General features: G+C 32.0%; 1 protein-coding gene and 1 pseudogene across 3 annotated transcripts; both read right to left on the reverse strand.

Annotated features, from left to right (window-relative positions):
- On the reverse strand, positions 1760 to 5758 carry LOC109328493 (polyamine-modulated factor 1-binding protein 1). 3 transcript variants are annotated; one of them, XM_019561978.1, is made up of 4 exons: positions 5417 to 5758; positions 3926 to 5112; positions 2925 to 3832; positions 1760 to 2236 (listed from the first exon to the last, which is right to left on the reverse strand). In XM_019561978.1, the coding sequence occupies exons 2-4, from the start codon at positions 5082 to 5084 to the stop codon at positions 1892 to 1894; spliced, it is 2412 nt and encodes an 803-aa protein (XP_019417523.1). In that variant the 5' UTR covers positions 5085 to 5112; positions 5417 to 5758; the 3' UTR covers positions 1760 to 1891. The 3 variants fall into 3 exon arrangements, with proteins under 3 accessions (XP_019417523.1, XP_019417525.1, XP_019417524.1); XM_019561980.1 differs by having other exon boundaries at positions 3926 to 5104; positions 5415 to 5758; XM_019561979.1 differs by lacking the exon at positions 5417 to 5758 and having other exon boundaries at positions 3926 to 5404.
- Positions 11312 to 11922, reverse strand: part of LOC109327582 — a 7139-nt pseudogene continuing 6528 nt past the window's right edge.

Below are 11922 nucleotides of genomic sequence, written 5' to 3' on the forward strand. Positions count from 1 at the left end.
GAACCCGTAAAAGGAAATAGTTTATCAATGTTCTTACTCCACTTGATATGAGAGAACAATGAGATTCAACAACTATCATAACTTCATCATAAAGAAAAGCTAACTTAATTTGGCATAGTACAAATACAAGGTCAAATGAATAAATAAAAACGTGCCAAATAAAAATAATCGTGGTTCACTTGAAACTAGCTATATAAATATACAACTATTTTGATACAAGTTTTACATAATTCACCTATAAATATAAGTCATATACCGGCTGTGGAAGCTTTGTATTGATATAAAACTGTGAAAATACCTATAATACCCTTAAACTCTTTATTTTTCTAAAATATCTCAAAATATCAATTTCATCTAACTTTTATTTTGTTTTCCTCTCATCCACATAAATCACACAACTCTCATGCCCCATTCTATTTTTCTTCTCAATTATCCAAACACCTCTCTTTCATTAACCTATAGCTAGCTCTCCATTAACTCCACACTATCTTCAAATCAATCTACCTTGGATCAGCAGGACCGACATAACATGAAGGATGACTTGGAGGATAGCATGGAGCTTGACTTGGATCAAATTGCATCATTAGCTGGGAATACTTCAAGCATGGCCATCAGACTGGATCAGAGTGGCTTGGTCAGATTGGATCAGGATGACTTGAACAAGCAGATTGGCCATACCTCTCAGTCTCGACCAAACTGTCCAAGCAGCATGAATCACAATGGATGGGGATCTCATGTCCCAAACCATGTCCCCCAATCACGTCCCCAACCACGTCCCTGACCAATCACAATGAAATAAAATTAATAAATTTTATAAATATTTAATTTTTTTTAACTAACATGTCATAATATGATTGGCCTGAGACAGGGTTTGGAACAGGGTTTGGGACAGTAGATCCTTGTCCAATCACAATGGCATCCAAGTTCATGATTGGCTGAGTCTTGGCCAACTTGGTGGATATTTCTCAATCAAGCAAAAGAGTGTTATTAGCAACTTGATTCAAAGATCTCCTAGGCTTGTTTATGATACCTTGGTTGTTCTTGTTCAAAAGCATCAAGTTTTATTTGTTTGTTTGTTAATTTTATGTTTTTAGTGTAATTTAGTTGGAGAGTTAGTTAGTTGGTTAGGCTGAGTTTCTATTTTTAGAAGTTCATTATAAATATGGTATATCTTTGTATCTTCGAGATATCAATGAAATGAAAGTTTTTTCCTCTTCTCAATATCTTCTCTTTTATCTTCAATCAAGGAGCATGACAGGTACCATTTTGAGACTTTACATTTTGATACTACTAAGAGTATATTTTGATCATTTTTGGTAAGAAACTAATTGTTTTTGGGGTGTGTGACTACCCCTCCTAACAAGTGTCGCTTTCATGAATCAAACTTTTAACTTTTTGGTCATCTTAAGGATTTAGCGGGGCCTTACACCACTAGATCAATACTTTGTTAGTCCTTGTTACTTTACTAATCATTACTAAGACAACCTTGATGCATGTCAGAATTTATCTCAATAAGTGTCACTTTCAAGAATCAAACATTTAACTTTTTGGCCATCTTAAAGATTTAGCGGGACCTTACACCACTAGATCAATACTTTGTTGGTCCTTGTTACTTTACTAATCATTACTAAGAAAAACTTGATGCATGTCAGAATTTATAAATTAATGTTATAAGAATATATCATTTCTTTTATATTCTAATGAATTACAACATTTAATTTTCATATGGTGGTGGGTCCATAGGTTCCTTGAAGTCAACTAACAGGAAAATCCTTATAAAATAGAATTCCATTGGAACTTATGCAAGACTAGCATGTACAATTTGATTTTATTAACTATATAGTAATCACTATACTATGGACTATATAGAAATAAACACATTGCATTATTGCTACCTCCTCCAACATATGATTCCTTCACGAGCTAGTGTTCCTTCAAGATCTCCTATAATTCTAGCTGTTCTAACTTCAAGACCTCTTTGAACTTCTTGGAACATGTTTCTAATACTATCACCAAAACGTTTCATGTCAATACCAGCATTTTTCTCCATCTCTTTTGCCACTCCAACAAATACAGAAACAACCTTTGATTGGAGTTCCATCAGTTTTTGTCCTGTTGCAACTATGTACCTCTGCAATTGAAATGTTTCTTCTAGGAAATGTTCCAGTGTTGAGGCTTTCTCTTTTTTTCTTGCTGAGTTGAAATCTCCTCGATTTGCATACAGATCATTCTCATGCTGAAATAATGGTACATGAAGTTTGATACTAGAATTTAGATAAAAGTTATCATTGCTCCAATTTTCTATATGGGATATGATTATTAAAATAACAATCTTTTTCTACTATGTGAGGTTGGCTACATGTGATACTGATATTAAAGAGGGTTAATTAGAGTCCATGACTAAAAGATTGTTGATACATATTAAGCATATTGTCAAACACTTGAATTTATATATTCTGATACGATAATAGAACAAAACTACAATAAAAAGTCTTTTAATGTGATATTAGTATTTTTTGGTAAAATGATGGTAATGAGATTTAAATATATGACCAAGTACAAATTACCTAAACTCTTAATCACTAGCCCAATTCTACAAGTGTTCAGGAATCGAATCATAGACCTTTTGGTCTTCCTGAGAATTTAGTGGGGCCTTATACCACTGCACCGTTAGTTAATAAAGAATACAAATATTAAAAGTGAGCAAAGAAGACTCCACTGCTAAAAGATTGTTGACACATATAGTTATAGTCAAACACTAGAATTCAGATAGAATTTAAGCAAACATTGCTCCATTTTTCATATCAGATATGGATATTAAACATGAGCCAAAAAGATTCCATAGCTACAAGATTGTTGAGTATATTGTCAATGGTTTTTAGTGTCAAACTAAAAACTAATAAAACTGCATAGAATAGGCTTACCATCCGTCTGCAAAGATCATCTGTTTTCTCTTGAAGGGTTTGGTATCTTCCAACTTGTTTACTCAGCAAAGTAGTTAAGGACATATAAGCCTTCATGCCAACATTACTCCCATCACTAGTTTCTGCTTGTTCATCATTCGCTTGCCTTTCGGTCAACCTTTCGACAAGAACAAGTTGCTGCTTGAGCCTCTTTATCTTGTAAGAAACTCCAAGAGCATGAAGATCCATCTTCCATGGTAATTGTTTTGTGTTATTAGAAGGTTGGCTAGTAGATGCTATCTTTTCAGCAACAGCAACTTCTATTTGATTTGGACTAAGAATTTGCATAGGACCTTCCTCCCTAGAAACATGTTTTTCTTCTTCAATTTCATTTTCTGGAGATTGGAATACTATATTAGGATTATGCTGGCCATGTGTCAAGTGTTGTACTTCTTTTTCACAATCTTCCTCAATCAAAGTTTCAAGAATTTGTTGCTCCTTTTCACCTGGTTTTCTCTTGACAACCTTAACTTTGGACCAGACAGCAACTTGGGCTAGTTCTGAAGATTGTGGAGGTAAAATTGACTGGTTTCTAAATCTGTTTAATGGCCTTAATTGTGATGCAAATTGCTCTTTTATAGAAGTCAGTTCATCTTCTCTCTCCATCAGTAAGGCCTCTAATTTGATCTTGTCATGTCTTAGCTGTGTCACATCTTTCACCAATTCCTCTACATGAGACTGCAGCTGCTTCGTTTCTAATTCCGTTCGCAACAACTGCCAACGAAATGCCTCTAATTTCTCATCTTTGAGTCTCATTTGATCTGCAAAAGCATCCAACTCTAAGTGATGCCTTTGTTCAATCAGAGTTGCATATCTTTCTGCCTCGGCTCGCATCCAATCTTCCAAGCGCTGAGTATTTGCAGGAATGGCTAGAAACAAAATAGGAGAAAGGGTCATGGAAAATAGAGGCTTTAACAGAAAAGAAACAAATTTAGATACAAGTTTGAGGAAATTAGTCTTACACAACTCATCATTTCTTTGTGGCAAGTTTTGATGATCAGAAAAGGGTGAAAAATGGTCTCTTTCCTTTACAATATTTGATGACCCTATTGAACTATGTTGCATACCTCTAGCACCAGGGAAAACATCCATCCTAGAACTCAAGTTAACCAACATGCTTTTTAATGAATGCCTGTCATTTTTTCCTTCTGAAACTGCCCTCCACTTTTCTGTTTCATGCTCAGCTTGTTTCCTTCTAGCCTTTGATAACTTAACCTCCTTTAATAGCATTTGCTTTTCGGCAGTGTCCAGCTTAGACTTTCTCAACATTGCTGACAAAATTTGATCCTTTTGTTCCAAATCCTTGTGCATCTTGGTAATCTCCATTGATAATTTTTGTGCCATCAAATCTGACTCCTCCTTCTGCTCAAACACTGAACAAAGCTCCTGCTTTGTAGCTTGCACTTGTTTCACTGCGCGCCCGAGCTCGGCCTCAATCTGTCTTTGGTTTGACACCAATTCTATGAAAGCGGATTTGTGCTTCCTAAGATCAGAAGAATGCTCTTGAACTTCATGCTTAACAGATTCTCTTAACTCTTCTGCATCCCTTTCAGCTTTTGTTAGCTTTTCTTCCAGTTGCTTCCTCTTCTGCTCCTCTTCTTCGGTCACCTTGTCTCTACACTCCACCATTTCCTTCAACTTCTGATTCAATTCAGCAATTTCTGCATCCTTTTTTCTCTCAAAAACTTTGAACTCATTCAACAGAGCCCCAATTTGTTGCCTTAGCTTCCTCCTTTCACTAAACCAGCTTTGCTCTTGTGCAGCAAATATACCAACAACTTTCTCATTGGCCTTGGCATCCTCATGTCTCATATTTTTCAGATTCTCAATTTCTCTCTCAGCACTTTCGAGCTTGAAAAGGAGTTTGTTGTTGCTATCTCCTTCACTTGGCACCCCCTTTTGAACTTTCCACACAATCAAGCCCAAAAGTTGAGCACTTCCTTGAAGTATGCTATCGCGAATCTCGGATAATCTTTCGACTTCAACATGTGGTTTTGTGAGGATTTGAAGGGCAAAGAATGCACAAGAAATACCAAAATACATGGGATACATGTTTTCAGTTTCACTCTTGTCATATCCAATTCTATCCAAAAAAGAAACTTCCTTCTCTCCCATTATCATGAGATTGGTTTTCCTTGCTTCTGAAAAACTAAAATCCACAAGTTAGAAAAACAACTCTAATAAACTCCATTTCCCACATTAATAATAACACTACCTTACAAAAACTCACATGATTCATATACACGAATAGGGAAAAGCATAGACCCACTTTTGACAAAAATAGATCACAAAATGATTCAATAATTTAGGAACCATATAGACCAAAAACACATGATTGACATTATATAAAGTACAATAATTGAGAAACAGCAATGCTAGTGAGATTGATGTGTGCTATGTATGATTAAAGCAATAGTTACAAGTTTCCTAAAACAAATTTCAAGAACTTACACTTTCTCACTTGCAACTTCACACAACTATGAGGTAAAAAGCCAGTGTGGGGGTGAGAAAAGAGAAATTGCTGCAAGGCTAAGAAAAAAGGACAAGTTAACTCAAAAAGTCACACCAAACAGAAAATCTCAATGTGAATGATGTGAAGGGTATCTTCTATAAATGGCTAGAGAATGCAGAAAAGAAAGGTTCTTACACGTGTGAGACTGCACATTCAGTTGAAAAGTGGTGAACTCTACATAGAATATAAAGAAAAAGATATAAACTTTGATCCCTGGTTTTCAGTGAAAGATTGGCCTATGAGCCCCCACATGTTGTTCCTGCTTACTTTTATTAATTTTTCATATTCCCTCCTCATGCCCAAATAAGTCGTTGACCTAGTAGTATAAAGTTTATTCGATTCCCAACTAGACCAATAAGTTAAAGGTTTGCCTCAGGGTGACACAACATCCCGAAAAGTACTAGTTCACCTTTAAGCTTTGTTTGAGAATGGAGATTTAGGGAAAGGAAAGAGAAGGGATGACTTTGGAAAGTCTTCCCCTTACTTGAGAGTTGAATAAAGGAGAGTGAAAGGTTTTTGAGGGTTTCAAAGTCTGTAAGTGTCTATTTTTAAAGTCCATAATTTGATGTTTTATAAAGATTAGATGTCAAAATAACAAAATATTTTTAGTAATATTATATAATTATACATTATTGTCTATTTCTCATTGTTAATTACACTTTAAAGGGGGGAAAATATTCTTAAATTATACATTATATTGTCCTTTTCCCTTTCTCATACTCCCATTCTTAACCATTTGATCTCTCTCCTTCCCTTTCCCTCATTTGGAATGGGGTTTTGGAGAGTAAGAGAATGAAATGGGTGGCTTTTGGAAAATATTCCTGTTGTTTGGGAGTTGGATGAAGGAGAGGAAAAGGGAAGAGTATCTCAAACCCTCCAAAACTATACATGCGTTTATTTTTAAAGATCCCAAATTGGGATTTTTTTGAAATAAAATGTCAAAATATCAAAATATTTTATAATTGTACATTATTGTCAATTTCTTATTATTAATTACATTTTTAAAGAAAAATAAAAAATATTCTTATATTACTATTATTTTACCTTCAATCGTCTAAATTTTATACTCCCACCTAAGGAGGAGAATTTTCTTCATTTTCCCTTCCCTTTCTTTACTTCCTAACCCTTTGATATCTCTCATTCTTAAATCTTCTCCTCCTACCACCACCAACCCCCCATTCTAATGGCTCACTTCTTAACCATTTTGGCAAGCAAAAGCACTAGATTCCTGGATTCTTGTCATCATTATTGGCAAGAGAGAGAAACAGATGCACAAAAAGAATAAATATCTTCAATCAATTTGGTTATAAAGTATTGTATTTAATAAGTTGCTTACCTGTATGTTCATGACTAGCATACACAAAAAGACATTGTTTGCAATAAATATGGCTGAACTAGAAATACAAATATAATACTAATAATTAAGGACTAGACTTTCAAAAAATAAAATATTAGAAGGCAGTACATATTTGAAGGTGCATGAATGCAATTACATAAAGTATATGTCTATGATTTCATTTCTTAATATATATGGTACACAAAAGGGTCACTGTCATGATTGGCAGCATGTATGAAACTTTGGGACATGTTTGGTAGATAGGTTAATTGAGATACAAATTTATTTTCTATCCCGAGTTTGGTAAATCACAGTTTATTATATTTGTCCAGTGTATCCTTTATTTGATGAGAGTTATGTTAAAAATGAGCATAATAGAATAATATAATTAGTCAATTCACATCAGAATAGTGAAAACACTTCAACTACATTAATATTATCTATGGTGTGTATTAAACACTAGACCTGATAAAAGCTTATTCTACTCGTATCCTAACATATGCTCTCTATTTTATCATATGATGTCTTTGTTAGAACACCAAATAGGCCCTTGATTAACGGATAAAACAAGATAGAGGATGATAAAATAGAATGTTTTGTTCCATTCTCTTCGGTTCACCTGTTTTAATGAACCAAAATGTTAATTTCTTTAGTTTTTGGTCATATCTTGCACATTTTATAGAATGCACCAAGCATGAAGCAAAATTCATGTTTTGTCGCATAGCACAACAGAGTCAATAACAACAAACCCAAATTAATATCTTCTCCTGGACCACTTTATCTTGCCCTTAAATGATTCCTAAGAGTACCAGGGATTGTTTGCATCCATTCACATGATACCTTGAGAAGAAAGAGCTATTTAGAAAATTTTGCCATAAGAAAGGTTTTAAATATCTGTCCACACTATAAACATTATAAAATAAGGTTTTAGTAGTTGCTGAAATCATATTTTCATCACATATATTTACCATTGCCACCACAACCGCTATTTAAAAGTTTAGTTATAACTCACCATTGCCACCACCATATCAACTTCTTTGTAGTAGCACTAAAAAAATAGAAAACGGTTGTTGGAGGACTTGAAATGAAATGCATTTACTACAATATTTCTTAATTTGCAAGCATTAAAGATAACGGTGTTAGGTGTAAATTCAAATCATGATGGATCCCCATCAAATAAAGGTCTAGATAGGGATATGCTTCTCTTTTAACCTTTTCCCTTTGAGGATTAAGATCTGTGAAATCTGGAACTTCTTGAATGCAAGGGTTATAGCATAAAGCTAAATTAAGATGTTCAAGAACTATACCTTACTTAATTAGCACACGTGCTCTTAATTACTTTGTGGCCATTTCAAATTCTTCAAATAAGTGTACTTTCAATTTTAATTTATTTTTAGGACTTTATTGATCAAAAAATCTATATATACATTCCTTGCTTCTCGTAGAGTTGTGACCTTAATGAACCCTAGTACCAATCAACCAAAACATTTTTTGAACAATAAAAAATATGATTTAATATGTGCACATTGACAATTTAAATGTTTTCTATATTGTCAGTGAATCATCATTAACTCTTAAACAACCATTCAATAAAATTTGCATTAGAAAATAAATCAATCACATGTGGGTATTAAAACATCAATTTCTAAAACAAAATTTATATCTTTTCTTCCTTAAACGATGTTAAGTGCAAATTTGTTGACATTCTCCAATTTTATTACTTTTTTTAATAATCAATTATAATTAAATATAAATAATAGATAATATAATAAAAGTGTATGAAACTCATACACAATCAAAATATTATATATATATATATATATTTATCTTTAAGAAATACTAGAAACAAATATATTTGCCTTTATTATTGTCCCGAGGGTACTTTTGCAAAAAACGATTTCGTAATTTCGAAAATACAAGATCTGTCATTGGAATATGTGAAGTCGGTAACGCCGGCTTCAAATTTTGATCCATCTCATCCAATCTCTCAACTTTGCATTACTGCTAAATCCCTCATAACATCTATTTTATGATTTTATCATATCATATGGTTTAATTTTAATCCTTTCTATATATAGATTTTCCAAAGTTATGCTAATCAAGGTTGTTATCAAAATGCTCTTACTAATTTTCCAATATACATTTAGCCTCATTTAGTAGAGAGAAATTTGAGTGGAGAGAAATTAAATATAAAGAGTGATTTTCTCTCATTTGGTTATCAAAAAAAGAAAGATATGAGAGAATAAAAAAATACATGAGACACAACATAAATTCTTTATCATCAAGCTTAGAGAAATTAATGATTTTACATTTAAAAATGCTCAATTTTTGTATTTTACATCCTTGTTATTTTAAATACTAGTAATATATATAGGGACAAGGACGGACTTTGGAAGAGATAGGTGGGGGCAGCTACCTCCTAGATTTTTTTTTAAATTTTATTAAATATTTTTTTTATCTTTTTTCTAAGGGAACACATCTATTATTACACAAAGTGTGCCACTCCATATGTTATGTGTTGTGTTTGGTTAGAAAAATATGTAATTACTAAGCTTTTAAATTATAAAATGTGACACATAGAGTTTTACACACTTTTTAGAGCATATGTACTCCCTTTACCTACATATCAATGACGTCTTTAAAAGGATATACTAATTAGAAGTCACATATTTCTTTAATTTGTACTTTGATAAATAAATATAGTGCAATTTGTGTAGTTCTTTTAAAATTATACGCAGTGAACCAAATTCTTTCACACATTTAAATGTTGATGTTGCTTATAATAACATAACTTCATAATCAATAATCAATTTACACTTAATGAAAGAAATTAATAATATATCCAAATGATACTCATATGTTATTTAATATTGATAATATATATTTTTGTCCAAAATTTCTATTCAATAAGTTTCAATGAACAATGAAGATTAGTTTGAGATCTCAATTTCAGCATTTTATTCTTGGTCTCTTTAGCCATTTAAGTTTGAAAATTTTCTACCATATGTTGTTAGTCATATCTAGCATTACCAAGTAATTCATCTTATTTTATCTATTGTGTTCAACTACTATATAAATATCATTTTGATAATGAAATCAACTAAACAAAATTACATAGTAACATAGAAGATGAATTTCTTGCAAACAACATAGTGATTTATATTATGGGGAAAATAGTTGAAAATTTTATCTCTGATCTAATCATGTATATTTCTTTATATTTTCATTATTCAATTAATTTTAATTATAAATTATAATTAAATATTATTGCCCCTTATAAAATTTTGATTAAGATCCGCCACTATTTAGGGATATTCTTCAAATCTAAAGTATAACATCATCTTTCTATCCAACTAAACAAAACAAAAGGTTAAGATAAGAAAATATATTTTTCTCTTCATTCCCTTTTATTCATCTCTTCTAGTAAACATTACAAATATATACTCTATTTCTCATCTTTCTCCCCATATTCTTTCTCATTTCTTCTTATTTTCTTCTCACCAATCAAATAAAACATTAACTATTAACAAATGTAATGATATAAAACTTTTTTAATCTACATAACTACTAAAAAATGATCATAATATGTTTTTTGAGAAAATTAGACTCACATAAGCTAAGACTTGTCATAACTCCTCCAAAAATGTTTTTTGGCAATTTGGCTGTATGATATTTATTTTTTATGCACCTAACTAAGCATGAGAGCTTGACAACGAAGTCTCAGAATTTGATGTTAGACGAAGAAAGTCATTGCCCCATGTTCTCATCACAGATCTTGGATTTTGACTGTTGTCTATTTTGGGTTCATACATATGAGAAAAATATATTATATGAGAGTAAGAGTTTTATATACACTTATCATTTATATTAATCATTATCGACCCTTTAAATAAATAATATAATGACCGTGTATGAACAATATAAAGGTATTATACTTATATTATATTAAAGTGTGTGGCTCTGTATTATTGATTTATTTTAATTAGTTAAAAAATAAGTTATTTGATATTTATATTAATTTTAGATTATATTTTCTTTACCGATCAAAATAATTGTCATTATTGGACAGAAAATGTGACCGGGACGTATGATATCACATATCGCAGTTTTGCCTCAAGTCTCTATCTCAATGATGCGTGCAGAGTTAAATTATATTTTTAATATCTAGTATCAAATCTGTGAATGGAGACCCAAGGTGTAGATATTTAGTGTAGAGAATATTAAATAAATTTTACATAATAATAAGGAAACTTTATATAAATTAAACTAATATTCCTTTTCCCAAAATACAAAAAACGTGTAATTGATTGCAGTGTAAATGAACAATTCCAAGCAAGCTTCACTTGTCATGTTGGAATAAACGTGTAGATATATGCATATTATAAGATAATTATCGCGTTTGGATATGAATAAAAGAACTGTACCTAGTACACTAAACTGTTTAATACTAAGATTTCAAAGAATGTAAAATTTAATAAGTTAATAGGCACTGGGGGCAAGATTTATTCCATAACCAAATATTCCAGCTCGAATCAGATTAATTGAGACTTTGAGTCTAACCTTCAAATACCATAGTTTCATACCAAAAAGCTCAACAAAGCAAATTGAACATCAAGCTACTTCTACAAAAATCAGAGAAGAAATATACACATGTGAGATGCAATCAAATGAAGAACCTGCTCTATATATAATCTTAATACAAACTAGGAACAAATCAACTATTAGCTATAGATTTCACTACAGTCAAAGATGTAACATAAGTTCACTGTTCTTTAGCCATGGAAGAATAGATAACAGGTAAACCTCATCATTTACCCACAAGGGGTAAGTTTTGAATTCCCTGCACCTCGCGGATTATCATCCTTCCAGTCATCAAAAGCTCTTGCTTTATCCTGTGCAGCATCATCATCATCATCTTCATCTTCATCTTCATCTTCATCTTCATCTTCATCTTCATCTTCATCTTCATCTTCATCTTCATCTTCATCTTCATCTTCATCTTCATCTTCATCTTCATCTTCATCTTCATCTTCATCTTCATCTTCATCTTCATCTTCATCTTCATCTTCATCTTCATCTTCATCTTCATCTTCATCTTCATCTTCATCTTC

This window comes from Lupinus angustifolius, chromosome LG15, assembly GCF_001865875.1.
Source record: "Lupinus angustifolius cultivar Tanjil chromosome LG15, LupAngTanjil_v1.0, whole genome shotgun sequence".
Lineage (NCBI taxonomy): Eukaryota > Viridiplantae > Streptophyta > Magnoliopsida > Fabales > Fabaceae > Lupinus > Lupinus angustifolius.